At 51.7% G+C, this 13,590-nt stretch overlaps 1 protein-coding gene across 6 annotated transcripts in view; it reads right to left on the bottom strand.

The window, feature by feature from the left end:
- Positions 1-13,590, bottom strand: part of MEGF11 (multiple EGF like domains 11) — a 340,206-nt gene that overhangs the window by 52,117 nt on the left and 274,499 nt on the right. For all 6 annotated transcript variants that reach the window (XM_045541334.1, XM_045541340.1, XM_045541327.1 and 3 more), the window contains 2 exons: positions 12,655-12,867; positions 4,982-5,156 (listed from right to left, as the gene is read on the bottom strand). In XM_045541334.1, the coding sequence (XP_045397290.1) occupies positions 4,982-5,156; positions 12,655-12,867 (388 nt within the window). The remainder of the gene's footprint in view (positions 1-4,981; positions 5,157-12,654; positions 12,868-13,590) is intronic.

Consider the following 13,590-nt stretch of genomic DNA (forward strand, 5'->3'; position numbering starts at 1 on the left):
AGCCATAGGGACGGGTGATGTGACTCCAGCCTGCAAGTGGGTGGACAGCTCCACTTAATCCCCTCACTCACAGTTCAGCTACGTCCCTAGCTCGGGTGGGTGGGGAGAAAGGTCCTCACTTCCTGATCATCCCGCATAGAGACAGCGCCATCACAGCGTCAGGGCTCATTTCTACGACATCCCTCACAGGGCAGCGCTGCAGGTACCCCAGGACTCTGCTGGTCTGAGCGCCTCTGTCATGTGACCCCTCACTCTGCACTGTCCCACCCCTGTTCACCTGGTCTGGGCGAGGACCCTGGGTTCTAAGAAGGCAGAGAGAGAGCAGCCTTGGAGCAGCGGCTCATGCAGCTGTCCAAGGTGCTGAAACAACGCTGTTGCGATTTTTAGGCGCTCCCACCAGAATGACTGGCTGCCATCAGCATGACCGGCTTCCACACCATTGTTTCTGTTGGGCAGAGAATTTCATGCTCATTTTGTAGATGAGAAATAGACAAAGTTAGCAGAGGTAGAGCTATGAACTCAGCTTCTTGTTTTCTAGCTCAAGGCTCTTCTCCGCCCACCAGGCAGCCCCAGTGCAATTCACCAACACGTGCCCCAAGTGCTTCCACTGTTGCTGTCAAGCTAACATGTAACAGACCCAGACTCTCCTTCCACCTCTATCCCCATCTCCATCCTCCAAACACTGACAGACATGTCACTCCACGGTGCCTCCGGAGACCAGCCAATCAGGGTGACCCACAGATGCTTGGGTGGCCCTGCCTGGAACTGCAGTTGTGCACGTTCATGGCTCTGATCCACCAGGAATCTCTCGGTACAGCTCATCCTGATACCCTCCTTGGGGAAGTAATGTTCTCTCACTACTCTCATTCTTTACCAATAATTGCTACCATTTTACCAACTGTCTATTGTATTTCAGGCACTTTCCATATGAGGTTTCTCACTCTTGCAGCAAAGTTTCTTTCTAACAGTTGAGGAGATTCAAGTCTAGGCAGGATAAGTGACGTGCCAGCAGGCAGAGTGGGGACTGAAGAGCTAGGATTTGAACTTAGATTTGTCTGGTTCCGTGGCGACCGTCAGTCAAAGCTCGTCAACCAACATGGGAGTTCAGTGGTTCCCACCACAACCAGCTTTGCGGTCCCGGGCAAGTCATTTATCCTGTTTTAGCTTCTGCTCCTCATGTGCAAATTGAGGAAAGTGAAAGTGTACCTCCATAGGGCCCTTTGGAGGATAAGTGAGATACTGCACACAGCAAGGGCTCAGTGAGTGCTCACTGCCAGTGTGAATACCATTATTATCAGAGCACAAGCCCTTAGATGGCTGGAGGGGTGTCTGATTAGCCTTTCCACCTCTCTCCTCCCAAATCCTTAGCAGAGTAAACATCCAGTGTCCTGGGAGGAAGGAGGAAGTGTGTGAGGGTCAGTACACCCAGAGCACCAAGAAGGACCTGCTTCTGCCCCATATCCCTGTGCCCTCAGGGTGGGCACCACGTAGCTGGAGAAGGCATGTCACTGAGCTCCCAGGTGTGGTTCTGCGCTACCTTGTCAGCACTCCTCATGTGTATGTTGAGTCTCAGACCATTTTCAGCTCTCAGAGAGTCCAATTTATAAAGCTGTCTCTCCTTCCTTCTTCTTCCTTCCTTCTTTCCTTCCTTCCTTCCTATTCTTCTTTCCTTGTTATTCTTCCTTCCTTTCTTGTTATTCTTCCTTTTATTTTTTTTCTTTAAAACAGTTTCACTCTGTTGCCCAGGCTAGAGTGCAGTGGCATCATCATAGATTGCTACAACTTCAAACTTCTGGGCTAAAGCTGTCCTCCTGCCTCAGTCTCCTGAGTGCATGCTACCACATCTGCCTAATTTTTATATTTTTTGTAGAGAGGGGGTCCCATTATGTTGCTTAGGCTGGTCTTGAACTCCTGGCCTCAAGCAATCCTCCCACCTCAGCCTCCCAAAGTGCTCGGATTATAGGCATGAGCCACCGCACCCAGCCTCCAACATCCTTCCTAAGGAGCACTTGGCAGGGACAGCTCTGGTGGGAGGGGACAGCTGAGGATGTGGCCTTACATCCATTGCCATGTTGGCTACTCACATCTGACAGCAGGCAAAACTGATTGACTCCTCCCATCTTACAGATGAGGAAACTGAGGCCCAGCAAGGTGAAGTGACATGTGCAAGGTTACTGAGCCTAGGATGAAGTTCTCCCAACACCTAGAAAAAGGCTGTTTAAATTAGTCCTTAGCTAATTTCCCATCTTAAAATCTTTCGAGAAAAAAGGCGGGGTACCTAAATTCACAAACCAACCAACACATAAAAGCACTGCTAATTATTACTGACTGTGGGAGACTTTGGGGAGAGTCTCAGCTGAATCTGCTCTGCTAACTGCCCCCGCTTTGACCAGAGCTGGCTAACTGGGACGTCGCATTCACTCAGATGCTGGGGTGAAGGCAAGAGTAATGGCTTCCCCCTTGGAGTTGGTGCACGCAGGAATGAGTCATGCTGGTTGGGAACAGGTGACTGTTCAGTAGCCACCGCCAGAAGCCCCTGCCCAACATCCAGCAGGGCCCCAGAAGAGCCTTTCCAGGTATAATGAGGCTGGGCAGGAGATGGATGGGAATTCGCTGGGTCTCACCAAGGCAGCCTGGCTCACGATCTGTCTTAGCCCCAGGCCCCAGGCCCCAGGCCAGCGGGACTCCACAGTGAGATGATTCTGACAAGCACCAAGTCCCCCAGCATTCAAGGACAGGAAGTCATTTGCATCCCAGGTGGGAGGAAGAGAGGCAGGGGCCTGGCCCAGGGGCAGGGGGCAAACAGATGTCAGCCTCCCCTGGCCCTGATTTTGCCTTTTTCTGAGGACGGTGACTAGGCAGGGACTGGGGTGAAGGAGGAGCAGGGGGGAAGCCGGCCCACAGACGACCCTCCACGAGCCCCTCCCACGTGTGCACACACCTTCTTGCTCCTACTGTCCCCCATCTCCCCCAGAAGGGTGTGTTTCTTGGCTTGGCCCCTGGAGTCCACACAGTAGACCATCTCAGAGACCAGTCGGCTCCTCTCACCCCGTGTGCCCACCACCCACAGACGCCCAAAGTCACAGGACTACCCTAGTAGCCAGGCTGGGACGAGGGTCAGGACACCCACTAGCTGTCTGGTGCAGTCAGCTTCAGTCACTTGGTCACTTCGCTATGTGAGATTTTCACTCCCAACTATTCTCTCCTACCCAAACTCAAAACCTAGGGCATCTCCATTTTTCTGTAGAAGGTATAGACAAAAACTCGTATCAACAAAGGTAAATTAGAGAAGAAACCTCTAAGAGGAAGAGACTTCCTTCCCTTGCAAAGACGCCAAAGAGTTCATTTTCACCCCGTTTTGTCTGCACTGGGGAGGAGGAAGAGGGAGCTGAACAGTGTTTTGTCCTGAGCCCTGCTCTGCACACTAGGGGCAACCTGCCCTTAAATGACACTGTCACCAGGCAAACCCTCACGCCCATATGACAAGGGCTTCCTTGTAGATCATTGGATCTCCACCGTGGCAGCGCCTTGGCCTTGGCCAGACCACACCTAGACCAAATACATTAGAATCCCTGGGAGTGGGGCCCGGGCACCACTGTCTGTGAAGCTTTCCAGGCAATTTCAATGTGCACCCCAAGTTGAGAACCACGGCTGCGTCTCACCTTCCTGCTTGAAGTGAGGACCACTGGCCAGCAGGATCGGCATCACCTGGGAGCTTGTTAGCAACGCAGACCCTCAAGCCCCATCCCGGACCTACTGAATCAGAACCTGCAGTTTAACAAGGGCCACAGGTGATTGGCAAATTCACTGTCATCTGAGAAGCGCTGCTACAACGTGCTCTACAGATTCCGTTTCTACACCCGATGGCAACCTTATAAGGCAGGTGTTCCATTTCACAGGGAAGGAAACAGAACCTGAGAGAGGCTAAGCCACTGGTCCAAGGTCACACATTAGGTGAGGAGGATAGTTCAGGATGTGACCCAGGTCTTGTTCCAAAGGCCACACTCTTTCAACGGCACAAACCACTTCCTACAGCACAATAAAAACTATGGCCATGGGGGACCCCGAAATGTTTGGGGTTTGGGTCCTCATCCCCACGGGGCATGCCCCATCTTTGAACAGGATTCCATTTCCAATGTCAAATTCCCCAGAATCAAACCTCATAAAGACCAGCATAATTCATGAGAAAATACAAATAGTAAACAAACGTGTGGGGTAAATGTTCACTCTCCTCAGTAATCAGAGAAATGCAAATTAGAGCAACATTCAGGAGCCATTTTCTACCTGTATAATTAGCAAAAATTAAAAAATGTTAGCAAAGTTACTCTGAAATAGGTGCATTCATACCCGACTGGTGGCAGTATAGATTTATATAACCCTTGAGGAGAGTAATATGGCAACGTCCATCAAAAGCCATAAATATATTATGCCCACTGACCCTGGGAATTCACCCTAAGGAAATAATTCAATAGGAGGGGGAAAGCTATTTGTATGAAGACGCTCATTGCAACATTCGCTGTGAACACTGGAAACAATTTAATATTCAGCATAAGGGAATGGCTGAGTAAACCGGGGTACCTCCGCTCCTGCAGTGTTACGCAGCCATTTAAAATGATAATTAAGAAGCCCAAGCAGCAACATAGAAACACGGGTGAAAGAAAGTAGAATGCCACACTGTATATACGCACTGTGGTTATTATGGTATAAAAATATTGCGTACATAAGGATAGGGAAGACAGCCAGTGTTTCTGAGCAGAAGGGTGACGGAAGGACCCCTCCTGCTATCACCTTTACAGTGACAAGCCCCAGCCCTAGGAGAACAGCCTCAGGGCTCTCTGGCCACAGACTCTACCTCTGAGGGGGACACCAGGAGGCACTCCCACTCTTTACCCAGGGTGCTGGCCATACCCCTGATTGCACTGGGAGCGGAGAGCTGGCCACTGGGGATCAGGAAGGCCATGGGAGGCCCCTCCAGTCTTACCATGAAGCCTGGGGCACAAGTGCAGCCCCCGGTGATGCTGTGGCAGTCAGCGCCGTTCTGACAGGAGCAAGGCAGCTGGCAGCCATCGCCGTAGTAGCCAGCAGGGCAGGATTCATTGCAGTGGTGGCCAGACCAGCCTGGCTGGCAGGTGCAAGCTCCGGTTACTGGGTGGCAGCTGAGCAGACAAGAGAAGGGGGACAAGACAGTCCAGTCTGAGATGTAGCCATGTCCCACCCTCAGCCCACCCCAAGTCTCGTCTGCCCAGGATAGCAGGATCAGAGGGCCTCTGAGGTTAACTAGCGCAATGTCTTGTTTATCAGAAGGTGCCAAGGCCACATGGCACGCAGCAACTGAGGCTCATGGTGGTTACGTAACTTGTCTAAAGTCACACGGCAAGGAGGTGGCAAGATTAAGATTAGAACACAGGTCTTCTGACTCCCAGACAAGCGTTCTTTATAATACAAACATGGACACCAAAGCAGAGGGAGCCTCTTTAGTCCCTTGCCTTATGGACTATGTGGTCCAAAGTGTGGGGACAGGCACGAGAAGGTAGCAATGACACCCAATGGCTTTCTATATCATAGGTGCTCAATGAATATTGGCTGAGTTAATACAAGACCTTGGGGCAGATGCGGCCTCCCCTCTCTGGTATTGTCTGCCCTGGAGATGATTCTCCCACCCTATCCTTTGCTGGGGCTCATTAAAAAATTTTTTTCTTAGAGATGTGGTCTCGCTCTGTCGCCTAGGCTGGCGTGCAGTGGCATGATCATAGCTCACTGGGCTCAAGCAATCCTCCTGCCTCAACCTCCTGAGTAGCTGGGACTACAGGCATGCACCACCATACCCAGTTAATTTTTAAAAAATGCTTTTGTAGAGATGGGGTCTCGCTACATTGCTCAGGCTAGTCTCAAACTCCTGGTCTCAAGCCATCCTCCCGCCTCAACCTCCCAACGTGCTAGGGTTATAGGTGTGAGCCACGGTGCCTGGCCTGCCAGGGCTCATTAATAGCATGTGAGCTCTTCTCCATCCCCTGTCTACTTGGCCAGAAAAAGGACCATTTGGCTAGAGGCAGGGGCTCCCTGGCAGGACCTCTAGAGAGTGGGGCAACCTCTGGCAGGCAGCTGTCTGATCAACAGCCAGTGTCCGTTCATGATCAGGGGATGCTGGGTGTGGTGACCATGTGCTGTTCAGAGCTCCTGTGGGGGCAACAATTGACCGGCGGCCAGAGCTGCTGTGTCTGAAATCCAGAGGCCCCATTTCCCATGGGTGCTCCCAGCTGGAGCACAGCAGGGACACCAAGGTGGGCACACTCCTGGGAGATCTGGGCTCCTCTGATGGGCGCCTTGGCTTCAAGACTCCCCGTCTTGCCAAACTTTCTTAGAACTGTGCTGCATACAGGCTAAGACTCTTCCACCCAGCTTCCCTCCCTTCCCTCTCCCTCGCACGGGTCAGACCTGCACTGTGGTCCGGCAGCTCTCCCCGCCTCCCCAGCTCCCTCCCCATGTCCCCCACCCCTAGACTGTCCCCTAGTAAACCTCTTGCACTTGGCATCTGCTTCTGGGAGGGCCCAGACGAACACACTGGAGAAGCGCTGGATGGCAGAGACAGACTTCTCAGGTTCCCTGTGTCACCTGCCTCCCTGCTCTGGAGTCCGGCTCAGGGGACATAGTCAGGAGAAGCAGGCCCCGGGCTGGCAGGAGGAGCCTGGCACAGCCTTGGTTCTGCTAAGTTCCATGGGGACAGGGCTTTGTCTCTGTGGATCCCTGGTGGGTCCCCAGTGTCTGGCTCATATTCACTGCCCAATTAAATATTTGGGAACGGACATAGCTTTCACTAAGTGTAATTATTTTCCATTGATTATTTATATTTTCTGTCAGTTTGTTTACCAGCTGTCTCCCCCACTAGGCTGCAGCCCCGCGGGGGAGGGGCCTTTGTCCTGTTCCCCTCTCAGGGCCCAACAGAGTCCCTGGCACACTGGAGGTGCTTAATACATATTTGGCAAATTAATTAATGAGAAAACTAATTGTGTGAAGCCCAGCCAAGCTGTTTCTCTTCGAGGGACCCTGCTTTTCTCACAGACGATGAGGAGGTGGACAAGAGCCGACAATTACTGAATACCAAGTAGCTAATAATCACTTTGGAAAATGTTTAGTACATTTAGTCTCATTAATCATCATGTCTAAACAACGATCAGACACCACTTCTCTATCAAAACAGGAACGATATATTTAAAATGCTGATAAAGCTTTCAAAACAATTTGGGGTTAGGTTATCAGGGGACCTAAAAATATTCAGGCTCTTTGGTCTCGTAATTCCATCTCTAAGAATCTATCCTAAGGAAATAATCTTAGTTGTGGAGAAAGATTTATGCACAGAGATGTTCCCTGAAGCATTATTTATAACAGTGGAAAATGGAAGCAATTTAAATAATAATAAATATATGTGACCAGGCTATTAAAGCACCAGGCACATTACACACATATTTCTCATCTTTAAATGAGCTTGTGAATTAGGCATGTGAGCCTCTATTTAACAGATGCCACTTGGAGGTTACGTGACTTGCCCAAGGTCACACGGCCAAGTTGGTGAGTAGTAGGTAGAGCTGGGATTCAAAGCCAGGCCTATCTGGCCATGTTATATCCATTGCCCTGTGCACTGGTGACAAGAATCATGACCATCCATATGCAGGAATGTTAGAGATGTACTCAATTGTTTTCCAAAATATTTTACGATATAAGCTTACATGAAATAGGCACATTGTATACCAAGTCATGATCTAAAATAAGAAAATGATGTAGATACAGACATGGATGAAGAATGAACAAATTACAACAAAATAGCTTTTGTCTTTACCTCTTAGTTGAGAAATTATGAGTGATTCTGGGTTTTTTTCCTTTAAATGTATTCTCTAACTTCTAAAACTGAGCATCGATTATATTTATAAACAGATATAAAGCAATAAAAATCATAAATATGTAACAAAGAAGAATGAGTGTAAGAGATGAGTGTTTGAGGATTTTCTGACCTTCACGGTTCAAGAAAAATTCCTGCCTGAGCCCCGAGAACTGGAAGGGGACACTGCGTGGGTGGCCCTGACCCTCAGCCAGGTGGTTTTGGGGCACGACTCTCTCTCCACACTTCTAGCAGAGCCTTTAGGCACAGCCTTTCTAAGTCGCAGCTTTCCAGGGGCCTCCTCTGAGGCTGACATTTCCCGTAGAGAGACCGGCTCACTCATGGTTATGGAGACCGACAGGCTTGACCCCAGGAATGACCTGGCAGGTCCTGGCTGCAGCCCTCAGCTCTGCCCAGACCTGGAGATTCTAAAAGGTCTCAGGCACATTTCTGCCCTTCCCATCAATAGATCCTTCTGCTGTCTCTGCCTTGCAAATGATCACACCGGAGCTCACCTGTTACCTGCTCTCGCTTTGGCCAGGTATGACCCTGCGGAAAGCACACTGGGCACACCACGGGCCAGCAAACACCGGCTTCTAAGAACTCCCCGCATTTCCCACTTCTGATCTCTGTTGCCATCGCTTAGGCTGCTTAGGGATGTGTCCAGCTGCTAATTTTACTTTTTACTCAGAGAACCAGAAGGCTTAAAACCAAATCTGAAATCATTCCTTTCTTTCTCCTTTATATGTGCCTCCAATTCTATTTCTAAACATGGGATATGTATTTTCTTAATTTGATTACTTATATTATAAAAACTCCAAAAGTCTCTTTGAAAAGAGGGTAGGGAGTGATGGCTGACAGTGATTACGACTGAGAACTGCGATCACCGTGCTCGGAACCTCTGTCCCTCAGCAGAGGGACCTGCACGTCCCCCTCTCCCTGGCATCCCTTCCTCCCCGTGGGCGACCCTTTCCCCTTGGGTCACATGGTGGGCCAGGGACTGCCGTTTAGGCTCAGGCAAAAGTCTCGATCGCTGGTGTTTAGGCTGGTTCCATTCTCTCTGGCCTTTTCTTTTCTCCTATTTCCCCCAGACACAGATTAATCACAAGTTAATAGGAGCCGAAAGCTGAAAAATACAGGCATCTTTTCAGAGTGGATTTTTCTGCCTTTCTTTTGGCTGCTATGCGATTTCTATCAATGCCGCATCTGTTGGCTAAATCAAATCTTTCAAAGGTAATACATGATCATGGCTGCTGGAATTAGTCTATGACAATCCAATTACCGAGGAGACATTTAAAAGGCCTGACACACAGGCGCTCTTTCTCAAGGTTATTGCTTCATGAAGGAGGATGGTGTCTGTGTGTGCCACCCACACAAAGGGAATGGAGCGTTGTAAGGGGAATGCAATGCAGGGGAATCTCGCTAGCCACTGCTTCCTTCCCAGGGCTTGGGTGCAAACCCTGGGGAGCAGCCTCACCAGACGGGCACAGAACAGAGAGGGTGGGGCTAGGTGGGTAGGGCTCTTTGTGGTTGGAGGTTGGGAGTACTTTGTCTCCTTGGGGAAAGATGCTTAAGACCTTGCAAGCCGTCATGGTGGGGGCCTTGGTGCAAGCTCTGCAGAAGCCAGGGGGAAGAGAGGCTGGGCTTCTAGGGATCCACACGCCATCTCCCAGGGAGTTGGGTGGAAGTTTCACTTTCAAAGACCACAAGAGAACTTTCCCCCTACTGGGTTGATGAAAGATGATGGGCAGATTGGGAAACTGAGGCATAGAGGACAGAAGTGCATATATCAGGACATTCACTTAGACTGAGGTAGGGCTGAGGCCAGGACTCAGGGGTGCCAACCCCCACCCTGTACCTACAACTTGGCTGCCCTGAGATCAGAAGTCGCAGAGTCGTTCCTTTGCTTTTCTTGGATCTCAAGAGAAGGATCTATACTGGGACAAAGGCTCATGGGAAGAGAAGGGCTGACCTGTGTCCACACAGAGGAAGAGAGCTATTTTCTGTGTCCATGGGAACGAAGTCAAGCGTAGCATGAGAGTTCAGTTACACCAGAGGCTCTCAGCCTCGTGCAACTTTGCCTCCCCCACCCCACCCTGGGACACCTGGCAACGTCTGGAAACATTTTTGGTTGTCAGAACTTGGGGAGGGGAGGGGGGAGTGCTACTGGCATCTAGTGGGTAGAGGCCAGGGATACTGCTAAACATTCTACAATGCACAGGACAGCCATCCCTAACTTGATTATGCAGCCCAAATTGTTAATGGTGGCAAGGCTGAGCAACGCTGAGCTAAACCGAACAAGAAACTTTGGAATATCAGGTGCTCAGTCACCAGGGCAGTGTGCCAAGAGAAAGGGGTGAAATATTAACAAAGGAAAAAACAGGGCAGACAACAGCTAATGGGCAGAACCACCTAGAGGGCTGGGCTCTTTACGATGCACTTGGGCACTCTCCTTACCGAAGGCCTCCTCTGTGCCGGGCACCAAGCAACCCTGAGGCTGGAAGCTACAGGGATGCACGAGCCAGGCTGCATGTGCCCTCAAGGAGCCCAGGCCTGTGACAAAGCTCCCCTTGAGGAGGTGGTGATGCAGATATTGAGGAGTCCAGCCGGGGGTGGGGTGCAACCTGGCAGGCACACTCAGAGCCCCCACTGCTAAGAACCACTACCACCTCCCAGTCCCTGAAACATGACACACGTTAAAGACAGTAAAGCAAATAATCATCAATATTGGATGCACCGAGATTAGCGACAGAGGAAAGGGAGTCCTTCCAGATAAATAATGCATCGAGGACTCCTTCGGAGGAAGGATAAATAATGCAGGGCATGGTTGCTCGGGCACGGGAGGAAAACAATAGCTCTTTAATTTGGGGCTTGGTTGGACCTCTGTGGCAGGGATTCTCCCTGCACTGGACCCTAGCAGCAGCCTTGCTTCCTGTCCCTGAGAGGGTCCTCCCTCGGCTTCTCTGCAGGAAGGGGGATCCTGGTGCTGCCTTCCACCCGTGGAACAGTCTGAGCCAGCTGCTCAGTCCCCTGGCCAGCCCTGGAGCTCTCACTCTGCCTCCAGACCCAGCCCGGACACCGCCTCCTCCAGGGGGCCTTCCCTGAACTCTTATGGTGTTTTCTGCACACAGTCCTAGGTCGCAGTTACTTGGGTACACGTTGGGATCCAGCAGGGCCAGCCAAATATATTTCATCAATTCTAACATGCACTTCTCCACATTTTCACCTCTCTGCCACCGAGTGTGTTACACAGTCAATGGTACATCATGGTTCAGTTGACAGGATTTTCCTTTTTTAGTAGTACATAAAATAAAGCCATGCCTCACTACTGGTGTTGCCTTGTCTTTGAAGAAATATGATACAAGGTGCTCAGTGTGTTACCTCCTCATAGGCCAACTCTGCGGGCACTCAGTGTCTGTTGAATGAATGAGGGAACAAATGCATGCCTAGGTCATACACAGGCCAGCTTGGTTGGCTCCAGGACCCTCTCTGGACAGTGTCCTTCCTGACCCCTCTGGCTTTGCCTGGCACCACCCAGCCACTCAGCTCCAGGGACTGAGGACCGTTTTGGACTAACTGCCGACACCTGCTGAGATGTCTCTGCTTGCAATGGCCAGAGGCTCCAGACAGACCCGTGAAAATCAAAAGCTGGAAGTGAAGGAGGCCTGAGGCTACGTGCTCAGACAGCTGGCAAAGCAGCCCTCCCACAGCTGTGTGCAGGCCCGGGGAGAAGGGATGCCGTGCCCGCCCCTCACCGCCCAGGTCAAAGGCAGCCTGGGTATAGGGCCGGGGAGGCGTTTTTCTGGGGCCGACAGCGATACCCTCGTGTCTCACCGGAGGGCAGCGTGGGCTGCTGTGTGCAGCAGGAAGGGAAGGGAGCTGGAGCGGCAGTCTGGGACAGCTCTGGCTTCACAGGTTCAGACCGCTTAGGAAGCAGGGCTGGGACCAGCTTCTGCCATGTGTCCCCAAGCCACACAGGACACAGAGTGCAGGGAGAGGCTAGCCCCAAGCCCAGGCCCTGACGAAGGGCTGCTCTGTTCTTCCTGCTCCTCTACCCTCGCCAGGGCATGCTGGACGATCACCTCTAGGCCTCAAGGCCCCAGGATGGGCCAGATGGTTTTTTTTTTTTTTAATTTGGAGAAAGGGTCTCATTCTGTTGCCCAGGCTGGAGTGCAGTGGCACAATCATAGCTCACTACAGCCTCAAACTCCTGGGCTCAAGTAATCCTCCTGCCTCAGCCTCCTGAGTAGCTGGGGCTACAGGCATGCACCACCACGCCCAGCTGGGCCATATTAATTTTTAAGGTCCCTTTTAGTACTGATGTTCTGTGGCTCACCCTGCTCCTGCCCTAGTGGCCCTGTCTCTAGTTAGATGCCATGTGTGTGCCATGTCCTCCAGGACCGTGTACCCAGAGCTTGTGGCACCCTGAGCGCTGCCATCCCAGCCCCAGGACCACGCAGCCCCGCCCCACCCCCACTCCAATCCCTTGAGCCAGCTCCCTCCTTGCTCCTGTGCGTGGGGTCTCAGACTGGCCCATTTTGAAATGTGGGCAGCCAGGTGCAGTGGACAGAGGCAAGTGACCTGGTCCTGACTCTGGCTATGTGGCCTTAGCATCCCCCCTTTTCGTCAAAGTGGTTATCAGAGCTGATCGCTGAGGTCCCAGCTCTCTCCCCACCCTGCCTGGATGGCCACCCCAGAGGTGGGGTCCATGGCCTGAGGAGGGGTCTTCACCAGAGCCCACACTGTCCCTGTCCCTGGGCCCACCTGTCCCCACCTCATACCTGATGGTGTTGTCGGCATCGCAGGGGCAGGGCAGGGTGCAGCCCGGGCCGTGCAGGCCCTCGGGGCACAGCCGCTCTTGGCAGCGCGGGCCCTTGTAGCCAGGCTCACACTCGCAGGCACCCGTGGTGGGCGAGCACTGGCCCCCGTTGTGGCAGTCACAGCGCTGTGAGCACTGGAAGCCGAAGGTCCCGAAGGGGCACTCTTCCTGGCACCTGTGGACAGCAGAGCAGAACAAGGCTGTGGGCTGGGATCCCTCACTGGCCCTCCGGACCCGCCAGCCACAGCCCTTCCTGCACCAGGCCTGGGCCTGCTGTGCCCCGCCCCCCATGCCTCCTCCCTCCTCTCTCCTCCTCCAGGGGGTGTTCCCGGGTTTAGTTCACCCAGTCAATGCCCCAGCAATGAGTTTGTACTTTCATATTTCATTGACTCCAAGCCTTATGTTTTCTTTTCACTTATAAAAATGGTGGTAAAATATATGTTTGATTGCTAGAGTCCCCTCCAAAACTCATGTGGAAGCTTAATGGCCAATGCAACAGTATTAAGAAGTGTGGCGTGCGGCAGGTGATTAGGTCGTGCGGGCTCTGCGTGAAGGGGTTTGTGCTCTTACTGAAGGGCTGGAGGGAGCTGGCCAGGTCCCCTTTTGTGCCCTTCTGTCCCTTGCACCATGTGAGGACGCAGCATTCAAGGCACTAATTTGGAAGCAAGGCCCACTAGACACTGAACTTGCCAGCTCCTTGATCTTGGACTTCCCAGCCTCTAGAACTGTAAGAAGGAATTTCTGTTGCTTATAAATGACCCAGTCTCAGGTATTTAGCTACAGCACCATGAGAAGAGTAAGACAATATGTAACATAAAGTTTACCATTTTAACCACGAAGTGTACAGTTCAACGGTTAACAACATTTATATTGTTGTGCAACTATCACCACCATCTGT

This window comes from Lemur catta, chromosome 1 (genome assembly GCF_020740605.2).
Source record: "Lemur catta isolate mLemCat1 chromosome 1, mLemCat1.pri, whole genome shotgun sequence".
NCBI lineage: Eukaryota > Metazoa > Chordata > Mammalia > Primates > Lemuridae > Lemur > Lemur catta.